We start from the raw sequence: 23472 nt of genomic DNA, 5'->3' as shown, positions 1-23472 counted from the left end.
CCTCCACCAGTGTACTTTTCCCAGTGCCAGTGTCCCCAGTTTCCCTCCCATTACTTCCGCCCCACATACCCCTCCCCAAGCCTGTCTCTATAGCAGGCAATTCTCTTCTTTCTCTCTCTTTCTCTCTTTCTCTGTCTCTGTCTCTCTCTCTCCTTCTCTCTTCCTCTCTCTCTCTCTGTATTATGGTTTGTAATACAGATACTGATAGGTTAGCATATATATTCCTTTACCTACTTTTAACACTCAGTTCTTTGCCCAGCGTGATCATTTCCAACTATTATTATTATTATACTGGTCCCTTCTCTATCTTGCCTACCCTTTATACACTTGTGGTCAATGCCAACCATTGACTAATCCTCCTAGCCCCTATTTTCTGACAGTGGATATTAGTCTTCTACCATACAATTTTATATACCACAAATGAATGCAGTCATTCTATATTTGTCCCTCTCCTTCTGACTCATTTCACTCAACACGATACTCTCCATGTCCATACATTTATGAGTCTGTATTATTAAATAAAAGATTGTAATAAGCGTCTTTATAGATGTAAAAAAAATCACCTGGGTAGATAGAATGGTCTATATAAATGAAGTGTTAATTAATTACTGGAAAAAGTATAAAAACCCTTATAAGACAAGCTAAGAATCAACATTTACTAAACTAATAAAGGATAAATTGTGAATTTCTATCTGGATGAGACTTCCTCTGGTTCATGTTCCACTTTATTCTGTTCTCCACTGGGGGGCTCTAGAGATTGTCTGAAATATCAAGCCTAATTTGATATTTCCTAAGTAACTCTAACAATCTCCCCCTTGCCCCCCGCCAGTTTCTTCAAGATTTTTTAAAATAGGAACTTTGTTTAAGATAGGAATATTGACCAGAGAGTACAATGACATTAATTAAAGATTAAAATGGGGCCAGAAAGATAATACAGGTTTAAGGCACTGCCCTTCCACTCAGCCAACCAGTAATAAACCCAAGCACCTCCGTGTTTAACCACCAAATCAAACTCTCTGAGCCTCAAAAGATAAAAACACATTTAACTTTGAAAGACATTAGGCATTTGCTAAGATGCATGTGTTAAAGTAATAAGAATCACTTTTGGGGGTCACAGAAGCTAGGGTATCCCAAATCTTTACATGGCATTAGGACTGATTGGTAATTGTACTTTCAATAAAAGCTACTGTACCCGAGGAAGAAAGATCTTTTGAACTGATCTGAAAATATTGGGACAGAACCTGACAGCCTTTAACCTTGATAAGCTGAGGAGTTTCCTGTATTCCTGGCATCAGGCTAAGTGCGTTATCATGCACATTATTTCATGCAATCCTCTATCAATCATCACTGATAGAAATGACCCCTTTACTGAAATCAGAAAACTAAATTTAGGGCCGTGACATAGTCGACATTTCAGAACTATTAAGCTAAAGCAGCTTTTGCTATGAAGTCTGGCTGAGCCCAAGGCCTTTCTCCTAACCAGTATACTAAAATGAAGAAGTTTCCAGAGATTTAAACCTTGGCTTCTGTTTCTTTTTTAAAAAAATATTTCAGTTTTCCCAGAGGAAAAAAAAGAATATTATTGGGATTTCATTATCTGTTGAGGGCAGAGGAAATAATTATATAGGTCCACCAAATTCCTAATGCATATCCAGTGCCTTGAAGACAGTCAAAATGTTCTGCAAATGTCCAGATGCTATGCAAAAGTTTTCTGTTTTTATCAAAGTTCTTGATTTTGTCTTTAAAAAACATTCTTGGGTTGAAGAGATAGAGTAGGACGTAAAGAGAGATCCTTGAGCACAGAGACAGGAGTAAACTCTCAGCAGTGGCAGGTGTAATCCCCCCCTCATCCATCTCTCTCAAAATTAATTTCATTAAAATTCGATTATTATTATTATTATTATGATTATTATTATTTTGAACCTGGTTACCCTCTTCTGAAACTTGACCCAAATTCCACACTACATGATTATGGCATCAGATCCTCTGCTGGATATGTTTCTTATAAAGAGTTAGCCTCAGTCTCTACCACCTACTCACAGTGTGACTTTGGGGAAATCCCGTCCTCCTCTGGATTACAAATCTAAAAGGAGAGTGGTGGGTGAATTGAAGTTCAAGGCTGTTACAAGTTTTCTATTCCTAGCATAGACAGTACCCCATGGCTGAGACAAGCGAAAGAGGGAAGGGAAGGGGCAGGTAGCAGGAGGGATTCAGTGAGCTGGAACTGAGACTTCTACCTTGGAAAAGCATACTCAGTACTGTGATTGATCTGGAGCACTCCAAGTTGGGAGCACTCCACCCCGATTTCCTCCAGCACTGGTAGCTATTGAGGAGGGGAGAAGGAGAAGGAAGAGAAAGAGGGGGAGGAAGAAGAGGAGGAAAAAAGAAGGAAGAGAAGGAAAGGAGGAGAAGGAAAGGAGACAGAGAAGGAGAAGGAAAGAAGAAGGAGGAGGAGGAGAAGGAGAAGGAGAGAAGGAGGAGGAGGAGGAGGAGGAAAAGAAGAAGAAGAAGAAGAAGAAGAAGAAGAAGAAGAAGAAGAAGAAGAAGAAGAAGAAGAAGAAGAAGAAAGAAGAAGGAAGAAGTGAAAAAAGAAAAGAAAAGGGAAAGAGGCTAAGTCCTAGTTTGGGAAGAGTTACGAAAGAAAGAAAGAAAGAAAGAAAGAAAGAAAGAAAGAAAGAAAGAAAGAAAGAGAGAGAGAGAGAAGGGAGGGAGAGAGGGAGGGAGGGAGGGAGGGAGGAAGGAAGGAAGGAATCAGAAAAGTTGAGGCTCAAGAGATAACACAGCGGGTGGAGTGCTTGCCTTGCACCAGGCAGGCCCAGGTTGGATCCTTAACGTCCCATGTGGTCCCCTGACCACTGCCAGGAGTGATTTCTTAGTGCAGATGTGGAGCCAGGAGTAACCCTTGAGCACCAAAAAGTCAAAGCAGAGAGAGAGAGAGAGAGAGAGAGAGAGAGAGAGAGAGAGAGAGAGAGAGAGAGAAAGAGAGAGAGAGAGAGAGAGTTTAATCAATTAATTTAATGAAGCAGTGTGCAGCTGACTAGGACGTGACCACTGATGTCGGTCTTCAGCAACATCAGCATATATTTTCGATGCATCCCACCGCAGTCTAGGAGCTGATTCTAGACGTGATGAACAGGGAGACTGCGCTTCCTGAGAGGGCAAGTGGGAGTCTGGAAAGGACATGTCAGCCGCAGATGCCTTTGTTGGACCGCGCAGTTTACTTGCCAATGTTTAAATGATGGGCGATTTCACACAGGACTTCCTAGCTTCTCCTTTAAAATCTAGACAGCTGGCGACGCTGAGCTGTCGTCCCATCCCACCAGGAAATTAGAAGCTATCCTCGGCACCCCCACCCCCACCCTCGCCGGCAGACCCGCTCTGCGCTTCTTCCCCTCTTGCTTCCCGGGATGCTCAGACTCGCCCTTTGGGTGAGCGCCACAGGCTCTGCTGGCGTGCGCCCTGGGCTCCCGTATCCCTACGAAAGGTCTTCCTGGGAGGTGCCCTGCAGAACAGCAACAACTCCCGCCATCTGGCCTTCACGGCCGCCCCCAGTCCAAGTCCCCTCCTGGGGTGTTGGGGGTGACAGAATTGCGTGCACAAAACCGGTGCTGGGACCTTTCTAGAACTCTGGGACTAGGAAGCTCAGCGCGTTCATCGGGAGGCTATTGGGCAAGTATTTTTTTCCTTCCCCGGAGTCCTGCCAGCCCTGTGCCCAGCACCACCCTCTCGAATCGAACCCAGCGCCCGGAGAAGGAGAGTCTGGCAAAAGAAGCCCGGCTCGCACCCGAGCTCCGCCGCACGGCCGGGCGTCTGGGGAGCGGGAAGTGGGGTCACTTCAGGGGATCCGGGCCTTGGTCCGGGAAGTTGGGGAGCGCTGCGCTTCCCGGAGGCTCCAGCGGGTGCCAAGGCGCCGCGGGATCCCCGCCGCCGCCTGGCAGCCGCTCCCGCCCCTGGCGACGCCCCGACCCTGGGCGACCAGCCGGCGAGGCGCACCCGGGAGGAGCTGCTCGCCCGCACCCCGCCCGGGCCCCGGGCTCCCCCTCCGGGAGCATCTGCGCGCTGGGGCGGCGCTCCGAGTCCTGGGCGGCCGCAGGTGCGCCTGCCCCGTGCGCACCGCCCCGCGCCCCGGCTGGGCCAGAGCTCCCGGCCCACTGCTCCCCGCCGCTTCTCGACTGGCCCCTGCATGCATCCCGGGGGCAAGCACAGGGCTGAGCTTCCAGAAAGGCGCGAAGGTGAGTGCTGGTCTCCAGATCCTCTTTTCTTTGCACGAAGCCTGCACGTCAGGGGCACTGTTGTTGCAAAGCTAGGAAGTTACAAGGGAAGCGGGAAGAAGACAAAGGCGGGCGGTGAGGAGAACCTTCCCAAGACGGGCAGGGCTGGGGCCCCATCCCAACCTGCCCTATTCTGGGGTATCGCACCTTGCCCCCCACCAGCCTCTGCCCGTGGGTCAGACTCGGACTCGCAAGGATTTTTGCTTGGTGGAGAAAAGTGAGGACGGCGTTTGCCACTTGTTTCGCTTATCCAGCATTTTTTTTTTTTTAAAGAAAGCAATAATCTTTTTTAGAAATAAGCACAATCTGCCTTTGATGTTTGGCTGGCTTCGTCTCTGCAAGGTTGACGAAGCGACAGCCTCGCTCCTTCTAGATTCCACCCCTGACCCGCACCTCAAGTCTGGATGATTTGAATATATTTTATGCAAATAATTTGCCACTTGTGGTGTTCATAGAAAGGACTGCTATGCAGCGCTTTAAAAGGAAGAAACCAGAGCTGCAGAGGTCAGCATGCCTTCTTCGCAGAGTAAAATGATAAGTAACGCAAATAGACCTACTCTCAGATGACTTTTGTGGGACTTATTTTAAAGCACCGGTCACGTTGTAAAATTGTAGAAAATTCTTGATTATGGCTATCTTTCCAATCTATAAAAGGGAAATTAATTTGACATGGGAGTTAATATGAAATAGTTTTTAACAGATAAAAATGTAGTAGACCCCGTACTTTTCAATAAGAATAAATGATGAGACACCAGTGAGAGAATACACTTATTAATTGTGGGTGGTTTAAATGTGGGTTTGTTTTTCATGTTTTCTTCCTTCCCATGTTTCTAAATATTCCTCCATTGAAGAGGTTCTGTGTTTCAAATGCAAACAAGGTAAATTATGTGGGGGCTTCCTGTTGCACTGAAATCCAAATGATTGTGTGAAAAGTTGCAGCTTTTTGGGGCTTCACTCCCTGTGTTCTCTGATTTCTGGAGACCAATTTCTCTGGGAGACAGCTAGTTGAGACAGCTTTTCATACGAACCCCCCCTCCTTTTCAACAAAGGTCAAAGTAGAATTGGAGAAGATTCCGGACTTAGTAATCTGATCATTGGCTAGGACAGAATCTGAACACTTCCTGGGTCCCTATTTAACAGTTTGCTCATTGCTCCTATTTAACAGTTTGCTCTTTCCTCTCCTTACTGTTTCTGAGTGTTTGCGTGTCATGCCCAGTAATATTCAGGGGCTGTCCCGCTTTCTGTATAGGAGTGATCCCTGGCATTGCTTGGCGTGGAGGGATTCCAACCCAGATTGGGTTGCAAGCAAGGCAAGTGCCTTCAAACCCTTTTCTACATCTCTTGCCAATCTGACTTATATTTTCCATGCTGAAGAGTTTCTTTCTTTCTTTTTTTTATTGAATCATCGTGAGATACAGTTAAAAAACTTTCATGTTTGAGTTTCAGTCATACAGTGATCAAACACCCATCCCTCCACCAGTGCACATTTTCCACCACCAATATCCCCAGTATCCTCCCCTCCATCCCAACCCTCCCTCTGCTTCTATGCAGAAATTTCTCGCATACTCTCTCCACTTTTGAGCATTATGGTTTGAGATATAGATACTGAGAGGCTATCACGTTTGGTCCTTTGTCTACTTGCTGAAGAGTTTCATTGTCATGTGTCATGGCTGTGCTCCTGACCTCTGGGAATCAAACTTATTTAACATTTCCAGGAAGTCACTAAAACTGTGGATTTGGAAGAAGAAAGTCCTATAGCTCTTCTGGGCTCTGTTCAACAGAATGAAAAGGATGTGTTTCCATTTTTCTGTTATAGAAAAACTGATTTTTTTTCTGGATATGATAAAAGTCCTCAAAATTGGCTATTCACATAGAGAATAAGAGAGAAAAGCAATTATAAACTAATTGGTGTATGAGGCACAAGGGGATGACTCTGCCCCTCTCCTCCATCCACTATGCATAGATCATTGAGGGGGTCACTGTCTGCAAATTTTCTTCTCTGCAAAATCTGGGTCTTTGGAGAACAAAGTTGAATGCAGGTCAGAATGGAACTCTCTATGTGGCAAACTGGTCATCTTTCTTCCCCTTTCTCTTTTCTGATTTGACAATGTGCAAGTCTCAGTGCTTGGCACGTCTAATGATGAAGGAAGACAAAGGGCTACTTGAGAAATGCCTGAAGTGTGAAGAAAAGTCTAACAATGACAGAATCAGGTGTGGTGTGAAAATTTAGGGTATTGAATTTTATGTACAAAATTTAAAAAAAAAAGTGGATGGAACTGGGGCATGCGTGCCGGAACTCCCAAGAATAGTTGAGATAAGTACCAGGAGGTCTGCTCCACGCTTGGAAGCTGGCAGCACATGCTGGAGGAAAACGCATCTCAGATAGAGAAGGGAACTTCAAGTAAAGGGTCTTTGGAGGACTCGCTCGGGAAGCGAGATGTGCGCTGAAAGTAGACTGTAGACCGAACATGATGATCACTCAATACTTCTATTGCAAACCACAACACCCTAAAGGAAAGAGAGCAAAAGGGAATGCCCTGCCATAGAGGTAGGGTGGGGTGGGGGGACTGGGGGGTGGGAGGGCTACTGGGTTCATTGGTGGTGGAGAATTGGCACTGGTGAAGGGATGGGTACTTGATCACTGTATAACTGGTACTCAAACACAAAAATATGTAAGTCTACAACTGTACCTCATGGCGTTTCACTAATAAAAAAAAACAGTGGAGCCCCATTTTGCAGTTATCAATTGAGGTTTCTGACAGTCAGTGTTGTCTTTGGTGTCATTTCTCAAATGTCACATGTGGTTCAACCCATACATGAATTCTTATTGGAGACTCTGAATGCAGCACTAGCACCTAAGTGCTCTCATTTGGCTCCTACTTCTATGAAACACTAACATTCTATTTCCATCTCTTTCTGCAAGAGTTCAAAGCTCTTTGCTCTCTTGGGAGAGACTGTTGAGTCCTTTCTGTTTTCTGGATCTCTGTAACCTCCCAGAGCTTCCTCCTCCAGCCACCTGTGGCTGCCTGCCCCCTCCCTGCCCTTTTCTCATACCATCTAATTGCTTGCTTCCTAATTGCTGACTCTTTATTTATTCTCTATTTAATGCATCTTTTTAGGTCCACAAGGCCCTTTGCCAGCAGTTGGCTTTTAGTATGAAAAGTAGCATTTCCTTAATGAATCTGCCTTCTAAATGAAAACTTTACTTAAATTTTCCTAATGGGAAAATGAGATTTTCTTCTCAACTTGCTTTGGGGTTTCTCAAGTTCCTTTTCAATAACTTACACTAAGTTCAGGTTAACTTGGAACACTTGATTGAATTCTGCCTCTAATCTGTAATTCCAATAGAAAACAATAAACAGGTGTTACACTTAAAATAATACATGATAAGAAAATACAGCGTTATTCAAAACAGCCACAGGTGAAACATTATTATTATTATTATTTTGCCTATTATATCCTGGACATCATGCTAGTTGCCTTACATTTATTGTCTTATTAAGTATAGTCTCAGAGCTCTATTTGTCCCATGGGTGACTTTTGTTCAGTTCATGTAGTTAAAATTAAATTGTAAACATAATTTTTGTATAAAATCTAGGTCTTCATCCTTTTTTTTTATAGATCTAAAGATTTGACTTCCGGGTCATGTTATCTCTTGGCAATAATCCTTTAGATCTGAGGGCAACGATTTTAGAAGGGGTCTGAGTTTCCCAGGGTCCTAAGATTCCCACCAGGAGCTAGCACTTGTACTCTCAAAACTTTCACTCATTTGCTTTCAGGTGACATTGGGCAGGGGCGGGGGCCATGCTGAATGAAGATGTCCTGATGCCCTGTGCATGCCATTATGCATTCCAGCCTTTGAGCTATCTCCCATGCCCCACCTTTGCTTCTGCTTGATTCTCACAGACATCTAATCAAGCTGTGAATTCACTTGTATCCTCCATTTTATTTATTATTTTCATTGGGGGCTCCCTGAGAGAATCATCCTTCTGGTGATTTCTGTCCAACCATGCCAAGTGGTTCAGTGCAAGGACCCAAGGCTGCAGTACTGCCCAGGTCCTGCAGTGATGCCACTCAGGAGGTTATGTGCCAAAGATTATCCGCATGCTAACATCAAAGCCTTTTGGTTTGGGAGCCACACCAGCAGTGCTCAGGACTTGCCTGGTGGAGCTTGGGGGAATGTGTGTGGTCCTGGATATCGAACTCCAGTTGGCAGTTTGCAGGCAAGGCAAGAGCCTTTCCTGCAGTACTAATGCTCCAGATAATCTCACTGGCCACCCTCCCAGAACTCATGGCTGCTTCTCCCAGAAGGGAGTATAAAATGAGGCCCCCATAATCATGCCATCAGACTCTGTGCCAGGTTGTTTTCACTCAGGGCGCCCCAGAGGGGAGCAGGTGAAAGCCCTCCCTGCCCCAAGAGACCTAGCCCTGGCAGCCGACCTCTACTACCCAACCGCTGCCACACTCCAGGCTGCTTTTAGGTCGAGCCTCACATATGAGTGAACATATTCCTGGACACATCATAAGAAATTCCCTACCCATTTTCCATAGTTACCACACCATAATTGATGAGGTTCAGACAGTAGGCAACAAATCATAGAGGGAAATATGTATATCTCGGATATGAATATCTTGGAGAGCCCGACAAGCTACTGAGAGTATCCTGCCCACATGGCAGAGCCTGGAAAGCTCCCCATGGAATATTCGATATACCAAAAACAGTAACAATAACAGGTCTCATCCTCCTAACCCTGAAAGAGCCTCCAATATGGCAGCTTTGGGAAAGACAAGTAAGGAGAGGCTGCTAAAATCTCAGGACTGGGAAGAATGGGGACGTTACTGGTGCCTGCTTGAGTAAATCAATGAACAATGGGATGACAGTGATACATTGATACAGTGATACTAACGCGCCAGCTCATTTCCCCCATTTTAAAGATGAGAGATTAAGCACCTGATCTAGTGTGACTATCAAGTTTCAGTTTTGGAACCCCACATTTCTGGTTGTTGCCCTTTGCTACCAATTTCAGAGGAAGTAAAATTCATTATGATTACCTTTTTTAAAAAGTCATGAATATATATTGGCAAGAACTTTGTGGCTTTTGCAGACAGCATTTAATTTGAGCTTCGGAAGGGCTCACTGTTATTGAGCATTTCTGCCACAAAAATACTTTACTTATTGTCTCATTAAATCACATTTAATTTGCCTTTGAGATAGGGACCATTATCATCTCTAAGTTCTTAGGAAGGAACAAAAGAATCATAATCAGCAAAATTCAACGACCAGAAGGTATAAGAAAGCCCTAACACAGACGAAATTCTTTCTTTTCACAAGGAATACCTTATAGGGAAGGAAGAGGAGATAGGGGACTATATGTACACAATATATACTACATGCACACACATATATCCTAAGGGTGTACATATGCACATTCGTATCTCCTAAGGCTTTGTATATATATATATGTATATATGTGTACATATGTACCCTTACATATACATGTATACATGTATATATGTTTACATACATATCCTTATATGTATATGTGTGTATACACATATATTAATAGATTATATGAGTAGGGGCTGATAAATTGTGTCTATATATTTAAATAGGACCACACCTAGCAGTATTGGGGGGCAGGGTCACTCCTAGGGATGCTTGACTGAGTGGTGGTTAGCCTGAGCTGACAGCTTGATGCTCAGTCTTCAGGTCCAAGAAGTACACTGGCACCATACCTGGTGGTGCTGGGAGGGTGACAACATGCAGTGTTGGGATTGGACTCAGGGCTTTGCATATGTCAGGCAGGTGTTCTGCCACTTGGGCCACTTTCACCACTTTCACAGTTCAGACATATATTTTTGTAATTATGGAAAAACAAACTAGCCCATCACACATCAAAAAAGTTTTTAAAATAGTTTATTTTCTTGATAAAACAAACTGTCCTCCCGTTGTTCATCGATTTTGCTCAAGCGGGCCCAGTAACGTCTCCATTCTCAGACTTCTTGTTACTGTGTTTGGTGTATCGAATACATCATGGGTAGCTTGCCAGGCTTGGCCATGCGGGCGAGATAATAAAGCCAAAATTATAATAATAATAATAAAATATTTTCATTTTATCATAAAAGCATTACTGACTCACTTTAAGATTGTTTTATACTTCATTTTTTTTCTTTTCCTTTTCCTTTTTTTTTGTTTTGCTTTCCTCTCTTTTGGTTTGGGGACCATACCTGGCAGTACAAGGATCAAGTCCTGTCTTGGTGCTGGGGTGGGGGTGGGGTCACTCCTGGTGGTGCTGGGGATCAAACAAAAACAGCTTCTGTAGGACCAGCTTGTGCTCCCATCATTTGAGTCCACTCCCAGCTCCTGCCTTTCTCCTTCTGAGCAGGTCTAATTTGACTAACTGACCGGAGCTACTACTGATGAGACCAGCAGCAGATACTCCCAGAAGCTCAGTGCTGTGTTCTTACATGATCAATTTCAAACACTAGAAATTCAGCTACAGTGGTACAGATTATTCAGTATTCTATTTTACGATGTTAATAATTTGATGACAGTGCATACTCCTGGGGCCCAGAGTGCATTTCTGTAAGAATATAATTTCTTTCTCTCCTGTAGATATTTAGCTAAGGTTTCAGGACCTTTTTTGAGAGAAGATGAGTGTGTCTGCCAGGATAATGTAACTGGAGGGCCCAGGTTTGTGCCGACTCAGCCATGGGAGCCAATACTTCAAGCAAAGCTCCAGTGTTTGATGAAAATGCAGACGGTAAGAAATGCATGAGAGTTGTGGTCAAAATATAGACTTTGCATAATTCAAATATGAACTCTTAGTCTCACAAGTGATTTGTAATGTAAGAGCATTCTTCACAAGATAGAACAAGGCTAAGTGCAAGGACCTTGTATCTCTGTAGTTGGGCGCTATCTCCCTCATGCCCTGAGTACTGAGGCACCTCTGTACTTGCCCCTTTGTCCAAAGGGAGCCGCACTGAACACCTTGTGGATAAAAGACCTAGAGTGAAATGATATTTATTTTCTGTGCTATTAACCCTGACAGTTGAAGTTACCTTTATTGCTTATTTTTATAGAAAATGTTTTGTGGAAGCATATTGTATGACAGTGTAATGGATATTCATGATTTTTTAAAGCAGAGTTGTGTGAGTGAGTAACTTTTGAGTTTCCCACTTATATATGTTACATATATTATTATATTATATTATTATACATATTATGTATACTATATATAATCAGCATTGGCTTAAGGCATTTTCTTGGGTTAGACTGAATGCCAGTGCTGAAAGTAGACTATAAACCGAACATGATTGCTACTCAATGCCTCTTTTGCAAACCACAGTACCCAAAAGGAGAGAGAAAACAAAAGGGAATGCCCTGCCACAGAGGCAGGGTGGGATGGGGGGATGTGGGGGTAGGAAAGATACTGGGATCAGTGGTGGTAGAGAATGGACACTGGTGGAGGGATGGGTAACTTGATCATTGTATAACTGAAAGCCAAGCAAAATATTGTAAGTTTACAGATTTACCTCATGGTGTTTCACTTATAAAAATTAAAAATAAATAAACATTCAATGACATAAAATTTAAAAAAATAGACTGAATTCCAGGTAACAGTGGGGGGAAGACAAGTTTAGGAAGATGAACTTCAAATGAATGATCTATAGATTCTAGACACGAGGCATCAGGAGGCATCAGAAGGAAGTGGATGGCCTAAGACTCAGTGGGACTGGGTTCAAAAGTCACTCTCTTATCTGGGATTCAAGGTCCCAGACCCATGCAACCAGAGCAATAGAATCAACCTCGCTGGAGAAAAGACGAGCTTGCAAGGCCAGGCTCGGACAGAAGAGACTTCAAGGCATAGATGATTCTGATCTCCTGTCCTCTGCCAGGATAGGTCATGTCTTTCTTGTCACCTCTCTTCCTTTTATGAATGGGTGAGTAGCCCCGTAGGTCAGGGTTGTCTTGGGAGTAATGAGGGCCCAGGTCCCAGTTAATCACTTGTCCAGAATTTCTAGCCTGAGTCTTCAGAGTCATTTCCAGGGAGTTCTGCCAATTGGACTACAAAGGAAAAGAACAAAGAACTGAAATGCAGGACCCTAAACTGGAACTCCTCACTCCCTGAGGCTCACTTTGTATTCAAATGTCCTCATCCCTAAAAGGTAGGACAGGGTGATTTTGAAGACCCTTTTTTTTTAACCTCATCAGTTTTTATCTTTCTGAGATCTTCATGTTTCAAAAATGATGATGCATTATGTAAGTCATCACGGAAAGTGTTTGTGTAAGAATGTAAGGTTGAGTCTTAAAAGAGTGAAAATAGTGGCCGAAAAACAGATGGACGTGATTTTCTGCGGAAATCTCTGCAGAACCCTGCAGGTGATTTGTGGGTGGCTCCAAGCCTGAGGGAACTCTAAAAAGCTTTCTCTGCTCTCCTTCCCTCCCCTGTGTTATGCTGACCTGCGCGGGCCATTTTGGAATTGCAGCCCTTAGCAAGGAGAGACTATGCCCCATCCTTTTAAGCTTTTGATCCAGCTACAGCTTTTTATATTCAATCACTTGTTTAGAAGTTATAAGGGAGACCAGGAAATTGAGTTATCTGTGTGCTCATAAATCTAATTTTTTTTTGTAATTAAAGGCAGAATCAACTATTTGCTGTGGTAGGAGAGTGATGGAAAGTTTGCTACGATTGTTGTTTTTAAATCTCTGGACAAACTCATTTAGCTAGATAATTATTTTTATGGTGCTGAGGATTAAATTTAAGGCTTCACCATTGTGACGCTTATGCTCTATGTCAGAGCTACATCCCTGACTTCTGTATGCACCCCTTTAAAAATAAATATCTGGGATCCAGAGAGATAGTACAGCAGGGAGACCCAACCCAGGCTAGATCCTCAGCACCCAATGTGGTCCCCTGAGCACTGCCAGGAGTGAGCCCTGAGCACAGAAACAGGAGTAAACTCTGAGCACGACCGGGTGTGTTCCAAAATCAAAAGTAATTAAGTAAATAAAATATCTGACTAATTGAGATACATTTCTTTTTATTTACTATTAATTTAGAGTCATAACTGTACAAATTATACTAAATATTACATACAATCTCTAAATTGTCTAGTTAGAAAAGTTTTAGGGAAGATTTCCTCCCCCTGCATTTTTTTTTGTTAGTTTAAGGGCCATACCTGGCAGTGCTTGAAGCTTACTGCTGGCTCTGGGTTCAGGAATCACTCCTGGCAGTGCTGGGTATCACATGTGGTTTGAGGGATTGAACCGGAGTCAACCATGAAAAAAATAAGCATGTTACCGTCTGTACTATTGCTTCAACTCTGCATTGCTTTATCAAGTGATAATGGCAAGGGCCAAAAATTGAAAATATTACCTGATTTTTTTTTTCCGCTGGAGCCATAGCACAGTGAGTAGGGTGTTTGCCTTGCATGCGGCCGACCCAGGTTCGATTCCTCCATCCCTCTCAGAGAGCCCGACAAGCTCTCAGAGAGCACGGCAGAGCCTTGCAAGCTCCCCGTGGCATTTTCAATTTGCCAAAAACAGTAACAACAAGTCTCACAATGGAGACATTACTGGTGCACGCTCAAGCAAATCAATGAACAGTGGGAGGACAGTGCAGTGCTGCCTGATTTTTTTATCACTAAGCTTGGAAAACAAGTAGACTGGGACTTGTTTCATCTTGGTTCATTACAGGTATCATTTAATAGTATTAGGTAAAGGTAAAAGGTAAAGGCCCTCCCGTTGATCGTCGATTTGCTCGAGCGGGCCCAGTAACGTCTCCATTGGAGACTTTGTTGTTACTGTGTCTGGCATATCGAATACTCTCGGTAGCTTGCCGGGCTCTCCGAGAGGGGGGGAGGAATCGAACTCGGGTCGGCCATGTTGGCTGCTTGTAAGGCGAACGCCCTACCGTTGTGCTGTCGCTCCAGTATTAGAATAACATTATTATGATAATACACAGAAATGACTATGTCCTCTAGAATCCAACTTTTTTATGTGGAGTCCTCCCACTTTCTAAAAAAAAAAAAAAAAGACACACCGAAGGGATTATGGCAAATGGAGATTAAGTGCCACTGTTAGGGTCCGAGCTCAGGACAGCCTCACCTGTCAAGGAAAACTCTGAGAGACCAAGTCCATGCAAAAGCAAGAGGTTTATTCCAGCATGCTCGGGCACACAGCATGACTGCAAACTGTCAGTGACTGAGAGCCCCAAGTCTCTTCAAAGGCGACTTTTTATAGGGCATCTTCCCACGCATTTCAGAAAGCCCGCGCACAAATCACCCAATACATTTGAATTATCACATTAGATGCTGCACGCAGGCAGCCAATCATTTTGCAACAAGCCATCAGCACCAGCCACTCTCTTCTGTACCTGTCACCAGGCCCTCCGAACGGGCAGTCAATTAGGCCTTTTCTGGCCTTATGGCCCTATTAGGTGAACTCCAGGGCAAGAAAATACCTCATTAGGCCTTCTCCGACCTTGTGGCCTTATCTGGCGAATTCCAGGTGCAAGGAGGAGATGGGGGTACTTGGTGTTGCTAGCCTGCCGCAGCTGCAGGACGGGATATGGGCTGGGACTTGCTTTGCTAGGGCCCAATTGTCATGGGGCTATCTTTCACCACTATATAAACTTCTTCAGGTAACTATGGAAAACTAGATTGAGGCAAAGTTAACCTTCGAGACCTAGCAGGTCCTTCTTTCTTAACATCCTCTAGATGGCCACATATTTGTTGTTTGGCTCCCCAGTCCATTGAGACGAACAGTACCGGTAGAGTGAATCACAGGAGTGGATCACAGGATTATGTGGGTACATGTGTGAGTCACAACTCTTGTCTGTTTCCACTCTCAGTTAGAAGGCAGCAGTAAGTAGCAGGGCAGATGCCCCTACTGTGAGTCTGTCACTCTGCTGGGCATGAAAAATAGAGTAGGAACCAAGATGGGTACTATTCTGTGCCTCTAAGCTCATGTTCTAATTGTGCAAGGCAGACAATACGCAAGTGAACACATGAAGCAGGTAACTTCAAATAGTGCTTACAAGTCACCAAGGGAATGTTTCTGAGGGGTCTTATGGAGTGTGACAGGGTGACGATGGAGCCCATTTGAAATAGGGTGCGATGAGGGTTGACCTTTTGAACAGGGGACATTTGAGCTGAGCGTGAAAGATGAGAAGCATTCATGAAATGACATGGGAAGAAAAGTTCAAGCACAGGTAAATGTCACTCAATAATTAAAATAATGACAAAATTGGAAATGAGTAGCTAGTTTTATAATAACATTCTGATAAGTACTACTTTTCACTAGATAGTTGTCACAGATATTTTTACCTCTTTATTTTTTTCAAAACAACTGATGTGTGATTATTACATGAAATTTTATTTAAAAATTTTGCCAGTATTATGTAAAAGCAAGTAGTAATGAGACATAGTATAGACTTTTATTTTATTAAAAGAGACTGCATATTTAATTACAGATTAGCATATTTGTTTATAGGATCATTGATTTTGCAGAAAATTTGCCATTTTGGGGAAATCTCTTTTATCTAAATAGCTAAATTTTATTAAGTTCACTTGAGTTGATTGCTGTGAAACTTCTGACCAAGAAAACAAGTACAGAAAGCACAATATAATCAAAAAACATTAATGCTCCTGTCATTGTTTTTGAGATCACATTTTATATAATCATGGGACAGAATCTAGGACATATAAAATGAGCCAATTTAATTATTTTAAAAATACTGCTGAAGAAAAACTCTCATATGGGATGCACAAATGCCTGATGGTTCTTTCAAAGTATATCCAACTTACAGATTCCAGAGAAAATTAATTTTTCTTTCCCCTACTTTCTCCAAAAAAGTATTTCAAAGTTTCTTTCTCATGGAAAAATACTTTGGTTTACTTCACAGATAATTAAAGAGTAAGGTAAAGAGTTATTGGTGGTCCCTTGAGCTAAGCTAGTCTTACAAGTATTCATCCTAACAACATTACACGCTGTTCCATCTAATAACTGATCTAGAAAGAACCCTTTTATTGCGTAAGTTGATCTTCAGTGACTGTCACTGTCACTGTCACTGTCCTACCGTTGTTCATCGATTTGCTCAAACGGGCCCAGTAACGTCTCCATTTTGAGACTTGTTACTGTGTTTTGGCATATTGAGTAGATCACGGGGAGCTTGTCAGGCTTTGCCGCGTGGGCGAGATACTCTCAGTAGCTTATTATTTATAGTACTGTTGAACACAAGACTTATTTGGTTTTTAACTCATCTTCTATTAAACAGATTTTTCTTTAGTTTTTCTTGTTGTAATTCAGGTGTTTACAATAATGTTAATGTTTATGGTCTTGATGTATAGTTACTGATCCTCACTACCACCAAAGTGCCCAACACCTTCCACCAATATCCTTCTGTTTCTTCTTTATTCCCTCCCAAACCCTCCCTACAAAATAGCTATTAAATGAAATGTTTTATATTGTGGCCTTTTGTTTTGTTTTGTTTTGTTTGGAGGCCACATCTAGTGATGCTCAGGGATTACTCCTGGCTCTGCACTCAGGAATCACTCCTGGGGGACTCATATGGGGTTCTGGGATCCAATCTGGGAGAGCTGCATGCAAGGAAAATGCCTCACCTTTTGTATTATCTCTCCAGCCCTTGTATTGTGGCTTTTTTACTTTTTATATTTTAGTTTAAACTTAAGTCCTAATTGCTATATTTTGTGGAATATACATAATAAAATATAAAATTTTAATGATCTTTTAGTGCATACTACTGTGAAGCAAACATTAGTACAATCTTTCTTCACCCTTTTTATCTTTCTAAATGGAAACTCTGACTCTATTCATAATTGTTCCCCATTTCTTTCTTTCTGCAAACTCTAATTCTTAGCAATCACATTCTACTTTTATATCTCTTTTGGACTTGACTCTTCCAGGTGCCTGATGTCAATAGAATGATGTAGTATTTGCCCTTTGGCGTCTAGCTTTTTTCACTTAGCTTGTTTTCAAGGCTCTTATGTATCATTGCATGAATAAGGATTTCATTCCTTTTAAAGGCAGAGTGAGATTCTAATGCATCTATGTACTACATAGTTTTATACCTTTCTCATCAGTAGTCATTTCTTTGTTCCTCATTTTATAATATTGTGAATAATGTTAATATGAACAGTGGTGTACAAATCTGTTCAAATTTCTGTTTTTAATCTTTCAGGTATATATAATATATCATATACATGTATATGTATGTATATAATATTCGGCAAGTCCTTTTCTACCTATAGTTGATGTAGTAATTTCTTCTGATAAACTACCATGTAGTTCCTCCCCAATTATGTTTGGCATTTGGTGATGAGAGACTGTCTAGCCTAAGATCTACCAGTACAGATAGTTCTGGCTAGTTAGTTTCACAAAGATTCAAATCTCAGCTGGGCCAAAGACTAGTATTCTGTCTGATTGGTAAAAATCAAAGGGGATGTAGCCCAGCCAATTGTGATCATAGATTAGTCAATTAGCCTAATTATAAACATATTCTAAAGGAGCTAGGTACCGATTTAGAAGACCTCCAAACTTATTTAACTATTAGTGAATCAATTTGAGGAAAATGTCTTCTATTTTGCACATTATTAGACTTTTATTTTAAATTGGTTACTTCCTATGTAAATTCAAGTAACGGGCATGTTTCACTGAATCATTGTGAATATTAAAGAATTTAATGCAAGTAGGATACTTAGGTAGCTCATGTGAACTGATCAATTAATGTTATTGTATTATTTGCTGGCATCAGAGTCTCTTCAGATGAACTCTTTGAACTATTTGAATATCTAAAAGAGAAAAATTCTGCAGATGCTATCTACACTTAACATCACTTATTTACAATTGTGTCAATGGAACTGTCTTCGGAATGGCACATTTTATAAATTCTTTGAAATTTTATACGGAATCCTCTGGTGAAATCAAGTTAATGACTGCACAAACATTTATTCTAGTTCAGTTTCTCTTATAACTCCATAGGGTGACTATTATTATTTAAAGTAACATCAAGAGCTTATTGGACAAAAATCAATAAGCTCTAATTTTTCTGATAGAAACCCAAAGCCATTTACTTAATCGACTGATACCATGACAGTTGTTCCTCACCATCAACTACCATATGATCCTCTGAGAAATAATTAACTAAAAATACGAAAAGATATTTTAAGTTTTCTGAAAATAAAGGAGGCAAGTCATTCATGTGTTAAATGGGTTTTATTTTTCCTCTTCTCCTTTAAGTCTGCCCTTTCCTCTCAGTGCTGTGCTTTTGTTTTGAATCAGGTTCTTTTATTTTTACAAATCTAATCAGTGAGTTTTTGAGACTGAAATTGCATTTTTTAAAAAATGACATAAGAAAATGAATTTGTTTACAATCTAGAGTTTAGAGTTCTTTAGAAGAAAGAGGTCTTATAATCTGTTTTGGTAGAAGGTGTTTTTAGTATACACAAGGGATGTAGCTGCTATAATTCTAGTTTTGTTAAACCAAGACAGAACTTTCTTCTAGAGCAAAGAAAAGTTGGCTTTGGGTTAAAAAAACAAAAAAAAAAAAACCCCAAAAAACCTGCTGCTAAGAGTACATCAATGCCCTGAGTTATTTTTTAGACTTGCTGAAAACTCAATGTTCTACTTTCATTTGGCAACACTTGTGTCCTAAGATCTGTGACCTTTTCCAGTTTTTCTACACCTTCAGCTGTGACAGAAGCAATGGCTATTGAAAAAATCTGGTCCAAGGAAATTGGCTATGAATTTTCAAACAAAAGAAATGGAAGGCTACAGAGTTGATTCCAGGGAAAGAACTTTCTTATTTTAATATCTGTTCATTGCATATTTGTACCCACTTGGAGAGGAGATGAATTTCAGACTTCCCCTCTCAACCTTGAATGAAGTCTGATTTTTATATTTCCTAATTTACATTCAGATTACTGGAAAAGAATGAGGAAAAATTATCTCCTGAGAATTTTCTTTTTATAAAATTAAGTCATTTTGAAGGATCGAACAGTAAGTATAGGCCTTTGTCATAAATTCCTCAGATCCAACTGTATCTGCAAACACTTCACTTGTGAGGACTTTATTTCTCACTTCCCAGTGTATTGGAAGAATCAAAGAAAAACAAACTAGACAACCAGGAAAGCGGATCTCAAAGACTGAACCAGTGATTGACACTTACATATTCCCTGAGCAATTAGTTACAACTATACGTTTAGGAGAATCTATTTCAATGAATCGAGCAAAGTTATGCCCTGCCTTTGGAGATTCATGATGCTCATTAGCATATTGAAGTCTGAAACATCCTACAACATTGAAATTTCAGTATTCTGACACTTTTCAAATTTATTTCACAATATAGCCTTTTCTGTGGACAAAGTTAATGGCATAGTATTTTGTGGATCTTTATTTGGGAAACGCTTCGTGATCACAATCACTCTGTTCTAATTAGAAATACTTTTCCTATTGCTTCCTCACCACCATTGTAATGGTGATAAATCATGAACGTGTGAAATCCATTCCCCATGTAAAGTTTCCTTACAAATAGCTCAGGCAGAATAAGTCAAGTTTATTGAGATTTCTGAGTAAAACTTAGGTCGCTCTGTTAAAAGTAGGGGATAATAGATAGTTATTATCCATTATTATTATTATTGTTATCCCCTAAATAGATGGTTCTAGTTCAAATAGGAAGCAAGTTGGATCCAAGTTATATTTGTGAATTTAAGCAAAAAAATGAAAAATAAGGCTAAGGTGCTAATTCACGTGGTATAACATATACCAAGTATATAAAAAGTCTTGTTCATGCTATCCCCTCTGAATAAGTTCTGAGTTCGATCCCCCAAATCAGAATGTTTATTTCCCACCCTAATAGCATCACTGGCCCTGAGCACCAACAAGAGTGACCCCTATAAAAACAAAATAAGCAAAGTAAATTAGTAAAAAAATGAAATAAGTGAAAAAATTAGTCCAAAGAATGCCTTAGAGATTATGAAGTATTCATTGAATACTAAATAAATATGTTCCCCAAACTATCAGTGTCATATCCAAAGCTATATGTTATTTTTATTTTCAATGAGATCAGAGTGAAAATCTTTGGAGGATCCAGTTCTTCTGTTTGACTTTACCTGGCCAGTTCCAGTGAGTAGGGTTGGCTACCAGAATTTTGCTAATTCAAGTTCTGTGAATTATACTGGAATTTCAACTATTCATTGCTATTTGACTGTTCATGAAAATTTTATTTTGAAACACAAATACTAAAATTGAATAATAATTTAATGATAATTGCCACCAATTGAATAAAACTCTTGGTACAGTACTTTATTGAGCACAGCTTCTATGGCTGAAAGGACAGCAGAATTTATGGTTATATATTTGGAATTCGATAGACTGGTGCGGGCTTTATTTTTTTCCTTCTGAATGATTTTTTTCTTTCCTTAATTGAGGTGAATTTTCAGTAAAATAAGCAATATTAACTTTATCTTACGCTTGAGTAACTTGTGTATTCTGTTGTTTCTGAGAGTGATTTAAAGTAGAGGCTGACATACTTTTTCTGAAGAGCCAGATAGTAAATATTTTATGCTTTGCAGTTTCTCCTCAGTCCCTGGACCCAATTTCAGTGTGTCTAGAGTTCCCACATACAATCAAGCAATTCTCTAGACACTAGTTGGGTGTCCTACAACTCAATTAAGTTCTAACACTCTCTACTGAGAAATAGCACCAAATCCCAGAGGTTAAGGAGTCAGTCTTGAAAAATTTTTTCTTATTCCAGTTTATATGCAGTCTCCTATGCTTTTGACTGGATGGCTAAAAATCTGAGGTTTCAAAACCCTCTGATTAACTGGCTGACATGGCTCACCCAACTCGTAAACATTTTACTTATTAGAACAGTAGTTTATTGCAAAAGTCTGTACATCTAGAATATCAGATGGAGGAAATGGAAGAGGGAAGACTGTGGAAAAGGTGTTTCCATCTTCTCTCCAGGGGTTCCAGTTCCCCCAAATTTTCATGAGTTTACCAACCCGGAAGTTCTTCTGATCCCATCCTTTCTGGTGGTATCTGATATAATCTGCCTTATATACAGATGATTAATCAAATCATAGATGATGTAACTCAATCTCCAGTCCTTCCTCTCTCTTCCTGAGATTTTGGAGGGTTGGGGGCTGCGGGGGGTGGGGGCGGGTGGGGCGCGGGCGTCAGAGATCTAGACTGAAATTTCTGTTTATATTAACCTCAGGTTCTTGTCTCTAAGTAAGTCAAAATTGGAAGCAGGAGACAAAGATTAATGGTTGAATTCAGAAGAGATTTGATTTAAAAGACAGAAGAGAGGGAAGGGGATGGAAAGCAGGAAGGCTCACAGGACGGAAAGGGGCTCCAAAGCAGGGTTCCAGAGAAAGGACGGGTTCCAAAAATTAAAAAAAAAAGGAAGGACGGGTTTCCCCCTTCTCCTTTCATGTCTTTAAAACTAGAGGGATGGATGAGCACTTTATATTAAATTTAAAGCAGGCAGATTGGTAGGACAGAGGGCAGGACTCTGATATGATTATCTTGTTATCTCTCTTCCTGACAATCAATTTTCACAAATTTGTGGAATCTGGTCCAACCTCATCCCCATCCAACCCCAGTCAATTCCAGTTTTCTAATTGCTTAGATGGCAGCACAGATGCTTTTTGTTAGATTAATGAGGTAACCTTTGGAAAACAGCCCCAGATCCTTTAGGTGCTTTCCTTGGTCACCTCATTAACCTAACAAAGGGCATTTTGATCACTCAGCACTCAAGATGCAAATGTCTGGGGATTTGGGAACCAGAAACTTTGGATAAAGATCAAGTACATAAGAAAAATTTATATCTGGTTGTCCAGTATATTTATTTTACATATATTTACATTATATATGTATATCTGTAGCACTGTAGCACTGTCCTCCCGTTATTCATCGATTTGCTGGAGCCGGCACCAGTAAAGTCTCACAGTAAAGTCTCTGAGACTTGTTGTTACTGTTTTTGGCATATAGAATATGCCACAGGGAACTTGCCAGGTCCTGCCATGTGGGCAGGATACTCTCGGAAGCTAGCTGGGCTCTCCAAGAGGGGCGGAGGAATTGAACCCAGGTTGGCCGCATGCAAGGCAATTTCCCTACCCGCTGTGCTATCACTCCAGCCCATATATATATATTAAATCAAAACATGGATGGTCAGGCTCTCTACACAATGACTCAACTCTGCCAGAGCATAAAAATAATTCTAGCTAATAAGGAAATGAATGAAGTGGCTCTGATTCTTTAACAATTTATTTATCAGCCCTGAAATTGGACTTTTCCCACAGTTTTTTCACTTGTTACAAAGCATTCCTTCTGTCTCAGGCATTTAAAAATATAAAATTCAGAGCCAGAGAGATAGCTCAACAGAGAGAGCATATACTTGGTATGCTGGAGGCCCAAGTTTTATCCCCAGCACCAAGAGCAATACTAAGAGTGGTTCCCAAAACATAGCCAAATATGAAAGCCGTTCTTAGCTTACAAATCATATAAAATAGATGGTGGGTTGGATTTGGCCTGTGATCCCCTTTATGCAATGCCTTGCTCTAAAGCATCCTCAGAGATTTATTAATATGTCCAGGCCTTCTCTGCACATGTTCATAACACTAAGTCATAAACTCAAATGCTGAGCAAGGATGCCCCAAACATCCTCTACAGATGCTAAACACATTCACTCTTTACTGACTCTTCTGAGTTTTAGGGGTGCCAGTGGATGTATTTGGACCCAGAAAACCAATGCTTTGGAAGATACTATTTTTATAAGACATATTACTTATGATAGCTATGCAGCTGGGTTCAATTAAGTAGTTAGAATCTATAATTAATTTATAATATGACAAAGTTGAACTTATTTGTGACTAGGGGCTTTTATACAACCGAGAGACATTAATAAATGGGGTTGTTGAATTCCTCATCCTGCTCCACTGTTCTACTTTGGGATGTTTTCTAAAGAAATAGCCAGTGTATTTCTGACTTCTGAACAGATTCATGAATTGGAGGCCAGACAGCAGGAAAAGAAGCTGTTGGTGCCCATTGTTTGGTGTTGGCACCAGACATGGGCGTCAGTAAATCCCAGACGCCCTGGGGCACTGGGCCTCAGAAAAGGGAAGTGCTGACTATTCAAACAGATGCCATCAATTGGCCTTGGAGACTGCTTTC

At 41.1% G+C, this 23472-nt stretch overlaps 1 protein-coding gene across 1 annotated transcript in view; it reads left to right on the top strand.

Moving 5' to 3' along the window:
* Positions 1-4119: 4119 nt before the first annotated feature.
* Positions 4120-23472, top strand: part of STK32A (serine/threonine kinase 32A) — a 129454-nt gene continuing 110101 nt past the window's right edge. Inside the window, exons 1-2 of the mRNA XM_056124593.1 lie at positions 4120-4232; positions 10888-11035. Of these exons, the coding sequence (XP_055980568.1) occupies positions 10984-11035 (52 nt within the window). The 5' untranslated portion in view covers positions 4120-4232; positions 10888-10983. The remainder of the gene's footprint in view (positions 4233-10887; positions 11036-23472) is intronic.

The sequence above is a fragment of the Sorex fumeus genome, unplaced genomic scaffold (genome assembly GCF_029834395.1).
Source record: "Sorex fumeus unplaced genomic scaffold, SorFum_2.1 ptg000051l, whole genome shotgun sequence".
Classification (NCBI taxonomy): Eukaryota; Metazoa; Chordata; class Mammalia; order Eulipotyphla; family Soricidae; genus Sorex; species Sorex fumeus.
This window is presented reverse-complemented; position numbering and strand designations above follow the sequence as displayed.